This window comes from Chrysemys picta, chromosome 5 (genome assembly GCF_011386835.1).
Source record: "Chrysemys picta bellii isolate R12L10 chromosome 5, ASM1138683v2, whole genome shotgun sequence".
Taxonomy (NCBI): Eukaryota; Metazoa; Chordata; order Testudines; family Emydidae; genus Chrysemys; species Chrysemys picta.
In genome coordinates, this window is record NC_088795.1 from 98,581,647 (window position 1) to 98,596,072 (window position 14,426).

The 14,426-nt window shown below is 39.1% G+C and overlaps 1 protein-coding gene across 24 annotated transcripts in view; it reads left to right on the forward strand.

Annotated features, from left to right (window-relative positions):
- The window catches only part of APBB2 (amyloid beta precursor protein binding family B member 2), a 339,661-nt gene that overhangs the window by 200,306 nt on the left and 124,929 nt on the right, over nucleotides 1-14,426 (forward strand). For 10 of the 24 annotated variants that reach the window (XM_065596915.1, XM_065596919.1, XM_065596926.1 and 7 more), the window contains 4 exons: nucleotides 7,114-7,322; nucleotides 13,050-13,112; nucleotides 13,532-13,617; nucleotides 13,920-13,980. In XM_065596915.1, the coding sequence (XP_065452987.1) occupies nucleotides 7,114-7,322; nucleotides 13,050-13,112; nucleotides 13,532-13,617; nucleotides 13,920-13,980 (419 nt within the window). The remainder of the gene's footprint in view (nucleotides 1-7,113; nucleotides 7,323-13,049; nucleotides 13,113-13,531; nucleotides 13,618-13,919; nucleotides 13,981-14,426) is intronic. The other 14 variants (XM_065596929.1, XM_065596927.1, XM_065596924.1 and 11 more) reach the window with 3 other exon arrangements.

Consider the following 14,426-nt stretch of genomic DNA (forward strand, 5'->3'; position numbering starts at 1 on the left):
ACTTTGAAAATACAAATTGCCTTGTTCGAGGGTCCCTTCCAGGCTAACGTCCCAACAACTATACAAATATATTTTCTAAATGTTTATCCTCTTGCAACAGTTTATTTGGTATAGGTAATTTCAGAACAGTGATGCTACATTTTTTCTGAATTAAGGCAGTATTAGTTCTTCCATTATAAACTCCCTTTTTCAGCCATTCGTATAAAAATGCAGACATAAACATTTATTTCTGGGTGAAACTTGATAGAGAGGGTTTCAGAAGAGGAGGTCTTAAGCTTGGCCTATGTGGGACAATTGGCTGGCATCGCTGTTGTGGAATAAGCTATTCCAGAATAGCTCTTCATGTAGACACACACTATTCTAGAGTAAAAATTATTTTATTTCAGAATAATTATAGTTATTCCAGAATAACTATGCCGGTCAAATTCCTTAGACCAGGCCTTAATTGGCAGTCTTTGGGCAAAATGCCCATTGAAAAGTATTGGGTCCCTATTACTGTGACATGTCCTTTCAAATGAATCAGATCAGCGGTGAGTCTTTAACGATATTGATACTGAAATTGTCAGCACCGGATTTCAGGGTTTATAATTCATTGAAATGAATTGACATTTCATGCTTTTCTGAGGGTGAAATCCTGGTAGAGAGTTCTCAGACAAAGTAACCAGGCTGTATGCTCAGAGCAAGTAAGCAGAACAGAATTGGCAGCACCAGTGGATGATGGCTGGTGGGCAAACGTTGTTCAGCTGATAATATGGAATATGGAGGAGTAGTAAATGCCCACTGGCTGTCTCTGCTCTTGCCTTCCCATGTCCCTCTTCCAGCTGCGATGGAGCTCATCTCCAAAGTTCTTGAGGGCTGTGTAGTCTCCTTGTACAGCCTTCACCAACACATGAAAATGAGGTGTTTCTTACTGCATTCCAGTCCTTGTGAACCTGCAGGGTTTTGGGGCCTGGATTTCAAATGTACAGCTATAGTTTCATTTTGTTTCTCTGCAGCCAGCACTGGTTCTCATTCAAAAGGACATCTTTATAGTGAGAAAGGCTAAAATCTTCCTTGCCAAAGGAATGCTGGAGTTGTACAGAAAACACACAAACACCAAGCCCCTTTGAAAGACCCTAGCAAGGAATTTTTATAGCATTTATTTATAGTGGCTGTGCTTATTGCTTAATCTAATCCAGAATGGATCTTTTTTTTTCTTGCCCTGTGGTTATTATCCTTATCCATTTCATATGGAAGACTTTAGGGAAGAAGTCTCTTTAAGAATATATTCTTGCAGTAGATCATGACTCATTCTGACATACTGCATGGTAAATAAACCTACCCAAATGCATAGAAATATGTGTTTACTTTTGGTTGGTTGGTTTGGAAGAAATCACTCAATATAAGCATAAAGTAACATTTTGTATTTGCACAGTGTGATAATTTTGATCTCAAACTACAACAGAAATAATCTCAAACGATCATAGAATCATAGAGGATTAGGATTGGAAGAGACCTCAGGAGGTCATCTAGTTCAACCCTCTTCTCAAAGCAAGACCAACCCCAAGACCAACTAAATCATCCCAGCCAGGGCTTTGTCAAGCCGGGCCTTAAAAACTTTTAAGGATGGAGATTCCACCGCCTCCCTAGGTGTAACCCATTCCAGTGCTTCACCACCCTCCTAGTGAAATCGTTTTTCCTAATATCCAATCTAGACCTCCCCCACTGCAATTTGAGACCATTTCTCCTTGTTCTGTCATCTGCCATCACTGAGAACAGCCGAGCTCCATCCTCTTTGGAATCCCCCTTCAGGTAGTTGAAGGCTGCTATCAAATCCCCCCTCACTCTTCTCTTCTGCAGACTAAATAAGCTCAGTTCCCTCCGCCTCTCCTCATAAGGCATGTGCCCTAGCCCCCTAATCATTTTAATTGCCCTCCGCTGGACTCTCTCCAGTTTGTCCACATCCTTTCTGTAATGGGGTCCCAAAACTGGATGCAGTACTCCAGATGTGGCCTCACCAGTGCCGAATAGAGAGGAATAATCACTTCCCTCTATCTGCTGGCAGCTCTCCTATTAATACAGCCCAATATGCCGTTAGCCTTCTTAGCAACAAAGGCACACTCTTGACTCATATCCAGCTTCTCATCCACTGTAATCCCCAGGTCCTTTTCTGCAGAACTGCCGCTTAGCCAGTCGGTCCCCAGCCTGTAGCAGTGCATGGGATTCTTCCTTCCTAAGTGCAGGACTCTGATGCACGTTATCAGTATAATACATTAAAAAACTGATTTTATCCATACTTATGTTCCGCTTCATTTAATTATTGTATGTTGTGTAGAACAAGCAGGGGCATTTGATGATGGTCTATTTCCACAAGCAACTTTAGGCTACTTTTTCTAAGATGACCTATATGAACAATAGTTAACACTAACCTCATACTTCTGAAGATCAGTGAACTTGTAGTCTATTGAGTCCAAAAACTTTAAATAAAATATTTCCTATTATTATAAAATTGACTGAAGTCAGTTATTCATTATGTGCAAATTCAGAAAAAAACACCCCATCCTCAACCACAGCCTGAGAGTAAACAAAAGAACTGTGGATCCTTTCCTACTAGGGCAGAATGACCTCACCTTCTCACAGAAGTTGTTTAGCACTTCACAAGGACTCTTTGTTCTGAGTCCCATCTAACAGAGCACTTTGTCCTTCAATTCTGTCAGGTGAGAGATTAACATCTCCATCTCTCTGCTTTGGTAGCCATTCCACCCAGCTCAGGGGATGGGTTAGAGAGGCCATAGGCTTGCACTTAGAAGAAGGAAGGGGAAGAATGAGAGTGCCTGCTTCTGTAAAAGGGATAATAATGTCTGCCTGTCATGGGAGTTTTGAGGATTAATGTGGGGATGTATCATCCCTACACCAACCTAATGAAAAGTTCCATGAGGAGGTAAGGGTCACGATGGGACACTTGCCAGGTAAACAAATCATGGCCTTATGTAAGGCCCCCTGGTGGTCTAGGATTATATAAGATAATCATGGCCTTATGTAAGGCCCCCTGGTGGTCTAGGATTATATAAAATGATCATGGCCTTATGTAAGACCCCCTGGTGGTCTAGGATTATATAAGATGAGGTAAACAAATCATGGCCTTATGTAAGGAACGGTTGAACCAATCGGTGTGGGGCTATACATGTGATAAACACATGATTCTCCTTCTTGTCCAATCCGTAGATGTGTTATTATAGCCTAATTGTGTTATGTAATGTTGAGAAAAAACTATAAAAGAAAGCTTGCAATAAACAGAATTCGGATTCAGCTTGCAACCACATTGGTCGTGTGCTTTATCCGCTCCGCATGGGACCCCACAGATTAATTGGTAATGTTCATAAAATGCTTTGAAAAACACATGGACCTGATCCAACACCCACTGATATCAATTCAAAGATTCCCATTTTGACTTCAAATGGGAATGAGCCCTAAATAAGTGTGAAGTATCCCAACCCCCTACTCTTTACAACTGAACTATGCCAAAGTATTCATTAAATTTAAGCTTTTAATTTTTTCTCTTTATGACAATACAAGTTGGTTGTCTTTTCATGCTAGTATGCACTGAAAGGTCCAATGTTTTCTTTATAGCCTCTGATGCAACTTTGCTACTTTAGGATTTTATAAATTAGCTATTTCAATTTACTCTTCTATATCTGGTTTTGAAGAATAGCAGCACTGCCACCAATACCTCAGAGTGTTGGTTTGGATTTTTCAAACTCTGTGTCACTGTAGCACGCAGCTATTTTTGGTGAGCATGACATGGTCAGCTTTTGAAAATATTTGTGCAATGTTTCTTGTTTTTATTTATCTAACTGTCCCCTTCTCAATAATAAGTTGCTTGGGTTAAGCAAAGAGGGAGTGTGCGAAGTAAAGAGACCAGAACAGAAAGATAGGAAGAAGCTAAATTGTGGAAGGCCTTGGAGAATAAAATGAGATACTTGAATGTGATACAGGATAGAACATAGAATTAGTAAACAAATATTTGGAATATTTAAGATATTCCTGACCTTACTACACAAATGTTAAGGACTCTCAGATATTGGACCTAAGTTGTGTTTCACTTATAACAGAGGTGACTCAAAACTAAATATTAATGGGAGTCTTGTAGTTGGAGGTCTGTGAGCTCTTCAGCTCAGAATTTGCTCATCTTACTGCAGGAATAATAAACTCATGATTCGGGAACAGTATGCGGCTCCACTGGAAAAACACTTAGCCGTATGGAGTGGAAAAACACTGTAGCTCTTGTCAGTCACCTGGAGCACTGTGTTCAGTTCAAGTCACCCTTGAGGGGGAGGGGGAAGGAGGGGAGCTGTCAGCAAGTATGTCTGTAACAATACAGACCCCCCCCCCCCCCCCCAAAAAAAAAAGATTCTGGTGATTTTTTTTTTGATGAATAGATTCCTTACTAGGCATATTAATACAGAACTTTGTGTAATTCATTTAAATTACAATACAGAATTGTATTTCCTGCACCTATGAGAAGCAGTACTAAGGCTTGGGGGAGTCAGGGATAACAGAGGAGCTCAGGGAGAGGGAAGGAGCCTAGGAGTGAGCCTGGAGGGAGTTGGGTGTGAGTGGGAGGTTTTCCTTTGGGGGGAGGGGATATGATTGTTAGGGTGTTGGGAAACCTCTCCCATGCAGACCCTGGCTGATCCCAAGCCTCTCCCATTCAGTCAGGCAGATCTTCCCCTGTCCCCGCATTCCTCATCCCCATAGGTCTCTGCAGCCCCTCTCCCCCGTCCCAGGCTCAATGCTGTCACCCCACTAGGTCCTGAGCCCATGTTCCAGTCTGTCCCCCTCACTAACTATTCTGAACCCCAGTCTCTGACCCCCTCCCCCCCAGCAGCTCTGTTTGTCCCACTCTGTCCTAACCTGGCTCCGCGGGCAGGGTTCTGTGATGAACTCTACTCCTGGGGGAATTCTGCAGCAATGGGCATAGACTTTTGTATTTTCCCACATAAAAAACATTTTGCTTAAGAAGTGCTACAGTTCTGCCTTTTGCCCACCGGAGGCCGCCAACCAGCTGTTCTAGCGCCACAGCAGCCTCTGGTGGGCAAAAGGTGGAACTGGAGCACTTCTTAGGCAAAATGTTTTTTATGCAGTAAAATACAAAATTATGCGAGACAGATGAATTCTGCACATCCGCAGATGTGCAGAATTCCCCCAGGAGTAGATTAAGAAATGATGACTAAGGAGTTTACAAAATAATGAATGGTAGAGAAAGTGAATTGAGTGTGCCTATGTATCTTTTTTCATAATGCAAGAACAGGAAGCATTCAGTTAAATTAATAGGCAACACATTTAAAATATTTTTTAGATGGTGTAGCTTGTTGCCACAAGATATGATGGAGGCCAAGAGTTTGATTAAAGAAGCATAGACATATATATATACTGAAAATCTCCACAGTTACATAGCTAGCATAAGAATTTTTCGTTAATATAAATATTGCAAAGCTTCATGCTTCAGGGCATAAGCCAGCCAGGGGTTAGGAAGAAATTTACCTTATGGGGAAGTGGACCACTATTTTGGGGGTGGGAGGGAGGAGGAGGAGGGAGTGGAAGGGGTTGGTACCTTCCTTTGAAGCCTCAGGTACTAACTAATACCACAGTCAAGTTAAAAGAACAGGAGTACTTGTGGCACCTTAGAGACTAACAAATTTATTAGAGCATAAGCTTTCGTGGGCTACAGCCCACTTCTTCGGATGCATACAGAGTGGAATAAATATTGAGGAGATAGATATACACACATACAGAGAGCATAAACAGGTGGGAGTTGTCTTACCAACTCTGAGAGGCCAATTAAGTAAGAGAGAAAAAAAAAACTTTTGAAGTGATAATCAAGATAGCCCAGATAATCAAGACAGTTTGATAAGAAGTGTGAGAATACTTACAAGGGGAGATAGATTCAATGTTTGTAATGGCTCAGCCAGTCCTTATTCAATCCTTTGTTGATTGTGTCTAGTTTGCATATCAATTCCAGCTCAGCAATCTCTTGTTGGAGTCTGTTTTTGAAAACAGTCAAGTTACTGGATCACTAGTCAGGTCTGCTATGACAATTTCTTTGTTCCTGAATTCCCCATTATCTATAGCTCCAAACACTAAGAGGAAACTATTTATTGTCCCAATTTGGTCCCCTCTGGGATGGAACACAGCAGTTGTTTAGAAGTACACAATAGCAATGTTCAGGAGCTTAATACAGAAAGTTAAGAATACCATGTCCATCTATAACTGCAAGAAAATATGTAAGTAGAAAGTAATTGCCCTTGCTGGAACATGGTCATGTTACTAGGGTTAATGTTTCCACTCTATGAAATTCACTATGGGATCTTTATTGACGGCAGTTGGTCAATAAAGATCTCCCTAACAACATAAAATCTGAAGATATCTTTGGTCTGTAGGACAAAATCTTGGCCTCAATGAAGTCAATGGGAGTTTTACCATTAATTTCAATGGGACTGAGATTTCACCTATGGATTTTTCTTTTACCACTGTGTAAGATCAACAGTTCAAAACTATTTGTACTTTTGAGACAACCAGTTTTCAATATGGAATGGTGTATGGTTTTCCCACTGTTCACCATTTTAAATAATTAATTTTTTTAGTTTCATATTGATGAAAGCATGTGTGTAATTATTTTTTGTAAGATGATTTTCACTGTCAAAAGGAATGCTCCCTTTGTGAGTATTGAGGGTGATCAGGGAGTTCTGAGGAAGGGGACAGGCAGGGAACAACATCACATTGCCAAGTTATTTAATTGCATATTCTATGTTAATGTACCTGCAGTTATATCCTCGGTATGGTTGGATTTTAAAGGGGGTAGTTTGAATGATGATATCAAGTAATTGCTGTATTAATGCATCTCTATGTAAGCTGTCCATCTTGTTGTCCTCCTCTTTGTAGGTTAATTCATGCCATGTTGACCATTTCATCTTTAACTCAATGCTTAATACTGTATAATTTACTTCTCTGACGTTTATTTCTGTAAAGAGCAAGAGCAGTACTAATCCTACATCACATGAGTCAAGACCAGAACTGGAATTCTAAAAAGCATTTAATGTGTTGAATAATACAGGTTTATTTTTCCTTTCTCAGCAGATATATGGAGCGATCACTCATTTCAGACCGACCCCGACTTGCCACCTGGCTGGAAAAAAATCAATGACATTGCTGGGACCTATTATTGGCACATACCAACAGGAACAACCCAGTGGGAACGTCCTGTCTCCATACCAACGGATCTTCAGAGCTCAAGGAAAGGATCACTTAATTCTATTACCCCATCTCCTACCCCAGAAACTGAGGTAAAATGTAGTGACCTCTTACTACTGAGTATTGAAAATAAATTAGGATCTCTTTCAACCAGTTGCTTGCACATAAAACAGTTAGTAACACAAGCTTTAGAATCCACTACACGTTAGCATCTCTAAATTTAGCTGTTTGTTGACAATAAACCATAAATATTTTTTGTTTTTAATGCCTTTGTTTCATGAAACATCTTAAAGATTTGGATGTGTAGTATGAAAGGAGACATCATATCTAGTACAAAAATAGACAGCCTGTATGTGTGATTAATGTGAAATGATTAAGATTCCCTAGGGTACTGAAGCAATACTTCATTACACAGGTGCAGGCTACATAAAATATTTACACATTAACAGTCTCTTGGCTAGACTCTTTGTAATTACATCTTCTCTTAGCGGTTCAGTTGCTAGGAGTGTCACACAAACACATTGGAAGTTACAGTTCAGTCGGTAATTACTGAATGTATAGCTTATATTAAATATACAAAGCATTCTAAAGTGAAAGCATTTTAGAATCATACCAGAAAAATTATCTGAGCACAAACATCATTCTTTTGTGCAGAATTTTTAAACTAGAAACAGGGTGCCCTCTGTCTTCAAGCATTGTGAAAAAGAAGAAAACTTGCTAAATATTTTTAAATGGTAATAACCCACTAAAATACCCATTTCTGGGACAATCCTGTGGGATAACTTATTGATGTCTGTACATGAAAATATAAAATATACCAAATGAAACAGTAAACTAGAAAAAATGCAGTTCATTTATAATTTTTGAAATATATATATGCTTGGCTTACCTTGACCAGGCAAACACTTAAATATGTGTAACATCACTTGCATGATTTGAGTGGGACTACTCACATGAGTGAAGTTATGCTTAGTGTGTGAACTATTTCAGTTGTGGTTCACATCGGTCAAGACTTCTCTGGAATTCACTATATGCCAGACGTGTTGACTATTAAATGGACAAAGTTAAATGATATGAAGGATGAAGAGTGATCTGTTACCGCTAAGATAATTCTGAAATTCAGAGGAATTACAGGGGTGCTGAATTTAAAGTGCTACCAATGTTTCCAGTGTAAATTTCTGTATTTTAAAGTTTATAACTCAGTCATAAATTATTTGTCTCCTTCTAAAACTTTGTGGTCAAGGTTTTGACTTATAACTGTGAATTTGTGTATTCAGTGTTTTTTTCTTTCACTGATGGTAAAGTAGCTTTTAATTGTAGGACTGACATTTTTCATTTTAATATGACAGACAAGTATCTTAGGGCTTGTCTACACAGTGGGGTGATGCATTTTATGAGTATGTGATTTCTAAAACACACTAAAGAGTTGTGCATTAATTGATCTGGATAGACCCTGCTGGTGCACTTTAAAGTAATGCTGTTTGAAACAGTACTATGTTAAAGTACACTAGGGAACCTTTGGTGTGCACCAGGAAGTTCTACATGGACCAATTAATCTGCAACACATTAGTGCACTTTAGAAATTACTCTCTGTAGACAGTATTACCCTACTGTGTAGACAAGCTATTAAAACATTTGGGAATTACTTTTAATATTAAACTTTAACATTACAGACAATGGTTTGCCATGGTAAAGGAGAATAGTTTTTTTTTCTGATCTTCACATTAAAGTAGCATGTGAAATCTATTAATTAAGAAAACAAAGGTTTTGATCCAATATATTAAAAATCCTGAAAAAGCTGTTATGAATGGTCATGCCAAGACCAAATATCCAGTGCATAGGAGAGGGCCATGTAGATTTTGATACTATGTGGGCACTAATCCTGTAAGGTATCCGCCCAGGCAGAGCATTATACCTGTGCAGATCCCTTTGCAAGATCAGGAACATAGAATGTAGTGTAGAAGTCTCTACATAGGAATTTATATAATAATAATTTCAACCAGAAAGTTCTCAGACAATTAATCTATATTTTAACGAGACTCTAGGTATGTTTCTAGAATAAAATTTTATGCAAAAATATGGTCGATGCCAAATTGCAATAGGAAATTGTCTCCAAGAGTTTCTCCATTTTGTTTTGCAAATTTCTAACACATGATGATTAAGTAATGCTGATTTTTGGATTGGACCAATGTTGAAGCAGCAGTGTAATAGGATACCACACACGTTTTCAGATAGGAGGACCTTGTCCCTGGACTGGCAAGGTCTGGGAACACTGTAGAGGCAGGTAGCTGAGGCCCTGAGAGGAAAGGGATGGGAAGGGAAGGTCGACTTGTGGCAACTTTGGCTAACTGAAGTGAAATGTCACTGCGATATCAGGAATTTTGAAGTTAAATAAAAGATGGAATTGAGGGAGGACTCCAGTAAGTTTTATTTGGTTCTGGTAAGAGGGATAAGGAAAGAAAAACAATGTTATGATGAACTAATCTTCTTAGCGTATGTGCAACGTGCCTCAGATGGCACGTGACTAGGATTCATCACTAAATCTGGTCCACTGGTTGGATCATTAGCTTCCCCGGGTTGGGCTGGGTACTGATGGGGAGTGCAACGTGAATGCTGATCCATGCCCCCCCAATAGAAACCATAGAATTCAAAGTCTAGTCTGTGTCACCTTCCTTTTTATGTTTTTCTTTGGATTTTCACAAGTCTGAAATTGGCACTTGATATTTTTTTCTGTAAGTACCTCAGTACCTCCGGGCAACTCGAGGATAGTGTTGGTCTCAGGAGAATGCCCTCGTTTTTGTTGGGCTGTAGCCCACCCTGAATGCTCCATACACATTTTTTTGTTAAATGTGTGAATGGTATTCTGTGCCTACAGTGTTTTTATTTAATCAGAGAATTTGTGATATCATTAGTTAAACATTTCACTGAATACATGGATTTTGGTATAGAATAATTTGGTGTGGGAGGCTTATTAGTTCATTCCTCTGCATTGTGGCAAGATTCATATAACTTCTGTAGAAAAAGTTGGTGGATTTACAGGTTTCAGATGAATGAAAGAGAGTGAGCTGGAATAAAGTACCACTATACAGGAGACATTCCAGTTCAGCCCCAATATTATCTTTTTCCATCAGTTCACAAGAGTTTGCTTTATCTTTACCATACTTCCCTGATTAGAAACCCCCAGCCCTCTTACACTCTACTTGAGATTAGTTTATTTGTGCTGTTCAGCCTTTCAGGTTTCTCAAATAAACATATATATTTTCTTCCTCAACAACTAATATTCTTACCCTTTTAAAGATCCTTTTTCTCATTCATTTATTTTTCTTTGTGTCCCTGTCTTTTAACTAAAGCGATATTCTGAAGCATTGCTTCAATCGGTAGAAAATAGCCTTGAGTTGAAAGTGATTCTAATTTGACAGATTTCCTTAAGGAAGGCTTGTAAGGAACAAAGACAAAAGTCAGGTATCGTTTCATAGTATACCTTGATATGGATATTTAATACAAGGAAAATGAGTTAATCCAACACGGAGAAGCAGAGAAACATTGGGTAGAGGGAAAATGACACTATTAATGCAAATAACCAAAAAAACATTGGTCCAAATTGAAAAAAGTGGAAAAAAATTAGTGTGTTCTCAAATTTATTGTGTTTTTTTGTTGGTTGCAAGACATTTTTTCCCTGCTTTTATAGCAGCAGATGCTCCTGTGCCATTTTCATCAGCAGAGGAAATGGCTCTGGTGTAATTGTAGGTTAAGAATAATTTGAAAAATCCTGCGACCTGTTAAGAGAAAATGGTAAATAATACTAAATATGTGGGTTTTATATACCTTTTAAAAAAAATATCTTGAAAAGCTGTTTTGGCCATGAACAATTTATAGCGTACTCTCCATTAAGTTATTGAATAAATTTATTTGAGAAGCTTTATGTTCAGCATATAAAATATCCTCTTCCAAATTTTTGAGATTATTTTTATCTTGTTGCCTTTTTCAGCAGTATCAGCAGAACATGGGGAGATACTTTTTGTATTTAATCTGAGCATTTTTGAAGGTTTAAGGTGAATTCCCTAAATTAATCCTTTTGTACCTGGACCATAGATTTTCAGAAAAGATCTAACTGATGGTCTGAATTTCATTAGTTTCTTTATATTATACTAAAGTTTAGTGTGATGTTCTCCCCTACATGGGAATAGCCAGTGGAGGGCAAAGGAAACCACAGGGTTTCACTTTCCCTCAGGGGTGGGATGTATCTTGCCACCACAGCAGGAGCTGGTGGTTTGGTCCCTTTAAAGTATGGAGCTTAAGGAATCCTCAGGAAGCAAGGTTTCTCTCTACTGGGTCTTCCCTGTCCTAGGACCTATGGCTCTTATCGGCTAATAGTTTAAAAGCTAGGAGTTCCCAAGGGAAAGCTGTGCTGATCCTATTAACTACCACTAAATTCCAGGTACAGTTTAACAGGATGACAGCTACCGCAGAAGCTGTTCTGTCCAGGAGTTTCTGCAGCATGGCTGTTTCAGGAACATCTCCTAAAGTCAGGGATCCATAGCACAAGTTAATTCAGAATTAGGTTGTGTTAATTTGGAGTAGGTCAGCCTGAACAGACCTTTTTAATATTGGGGAATTTAATGGGAGGAAAGAGATGGTCTAATGTCATCTAAATATCATATTCTCCCTCCACAGCACTTGAGTACCTTCTATTCAAGTCCATGGAAGTTACTCATATCCTGTGGAGAGAAGGAGAATAGGGACCCTATGATTGGCACTTAAGCTGTGTCTATCCTATGAGCTGGGGCTGTGATCCCCCTGCTTGTGTACACATACTCGTGCTAGCTCTCATTGAACGAGCACCAGTATAAATCGCAATGTAGCTATGACAGCACAGATAGTGGCAACGGAGATGAGTACGCACTCGCCTGAAACCAGTGAGTACGTACTCGGCACAGCTAAGCCAGGCCTGTGCTGCTGCTACCGGTGCTATTGTGGCTACACCACTATTTATACTCACGCTAGCTCCATGTGAGCCAGGAAATCGCACTCCTAGCCCGTAGAGCAGACATAATGTTAAATGACTCCCCTCTGGCACTCTTTGCAGAAACCAGTGCATCTCTCAGCTTGCTGATACTGATTGTAACAGTGTTAAAAATGTGCATTTGATGGATTATATAGCAATTTCCTTATAGACTTTTGAATGAGGTTAAGGACATTTGTTGTTTATTTAAAAAAAAACACACACTCAAGGAAGTTGTGTTAGATTCTTCAGAATTGTTTTTGTTGCAAGAAGTCTGCCTGTGCTCCCTACTAGTCACCTTTTCCCGTCCATTGTCCTTTTTTCTTCCTGTGATCTCGAAATTATTTGACCCTTATGCTGTACATTGCCTTGAATTTCAGTGTTTCCAGTTCACGCTATATTTAGAGTTAGAATACTCAACAAATGAACCCCCGAGAAATGGAAATTCCATTTTTCTCCGAATTGCTGTTTTGTAGCAGGTCATAGCAGTTATGGCCAACATTCACATTCAGACTCATTTTGCTTGCTTTCAAGATCATACCTAAAGAGTAATCTCATTGTCTGTTTTTAATTCATATTAACTTTTCCTTATTCCAATCATTTGTTTTGGTAAGTAACTGTAGAAACATCCCTCTCCCTCCGCCCCCCCACCCCATCCAAATGCCATTGTATAGTGGACTAACTAGTTGAAGTTTTGAGGTGATCTGTTCCCTAACCCATCCTGTAAATATCAATGCTAACAACAGTGTCTTGTATTTTTTTTCTTTTTTTTTTTTTATCAATGTGCTTCTTCCTGTGTGAATAATTATATGTCTAGAAACAGCCATGGAGTGATTTTGCTGTACTGAATGGGGGAAAGATTAATAGTGACATTTGGAAGGCAAGTATGTTGTTAGATTTTAGAATATTTAATACTATTACCCTTGTTTTTGCATGGCCGTGGCTGTAATTTTTTTCTTTTCTTTACTTTTTTTTGCTCCACGAATGTCATTCATAATATAGGCCAAAGTAAATGGGGTATTGCTAGGGATATCTAGCACACAAACATGCTGCCATTTTCTGATCTTTGCACTTAGAATGGATTCAGTCTAAATCAACAGGGTAAATATCATGTTGTAAAAATAAGACGCCTGCACTGAATGAAAAATAATTTGAAAATATATGCATGCCTTTTTTTAACTTTATCCGGAAACACTGTATGCTTCTTGGCAGGGAGGATTTTATTTCCCTTTGAAATTAGAGGTAATTTGCTGTATCACATGCCTAATAATGTATTAATAATGGTATGTTTATCTCTAGGACCTTCATGCAGCCACAGTGAATCCAGACCCCAGTCTAAAAGAATTTGAGGGAGCAACATTACGCTATGCGTCTTTGAAGCTCAGGTATGTTGTTTTAAGAAATCTCCATAGAGCGGCCAGCTTGAATATGTTGTGCTGTGCTATAAACTATATTGACCGTAAACCCTATTTTATCAATATTTATTCAATGTTGTCTCATTGTTGCCTTGTACTTCCCTGTCTGTCTGTATCCATCTGTTGTCTCTTGTCTTATACTTAGTCCCTGTTCCAAAGAGCTTACAATCTTTTTGTTCTATGATTGTACAGTGCCACAATGGGGTTCTGAGCTAGGGCTCCTAGACGCTATGGTAATACAAATAATTAATCATAATATTTTTTCATAACAGAAATGCTCCACAGTCTAATGAAGATGATTCCTGTAGCATCAACAGTGATCCTGAAGCCAAGGTCTGTAAGAAAATATTTAAATAGGATAGCAATTAAGCTTGTAATTATAAACAATGCATGCTGGTAGCAAGTTGTTTTCTAGGTTTAAACTTAAATACCCCCTCAAGATGTTAGTTGAAATGGTAATATTTTGGCACAATGCACATAGATTTTAACTATGTGAGTCTCTAAGAGTATGTATATACTGCAATGTAAGCCCGGACTCCCTTCCATCTACATGCAAATTTATCAGACTTGGGCTCGGTCCGACGGTCCAAGGACCCTACGGGGTGGAGGGTTTGAGCCCGGGTCAAGCTGAGACCCAGGGTTTGAGCTCTGTTGCTTTGCAGTGTTGACGCAGCCCCTGCATCTCAGGTCCTAGGAGTCCACCAAAGTATCCCACGATCCCATGGGCCAACTTCCTTTGTCATCTCTACTCCAATCGACTCTAGGGATTTTTTGTCTTG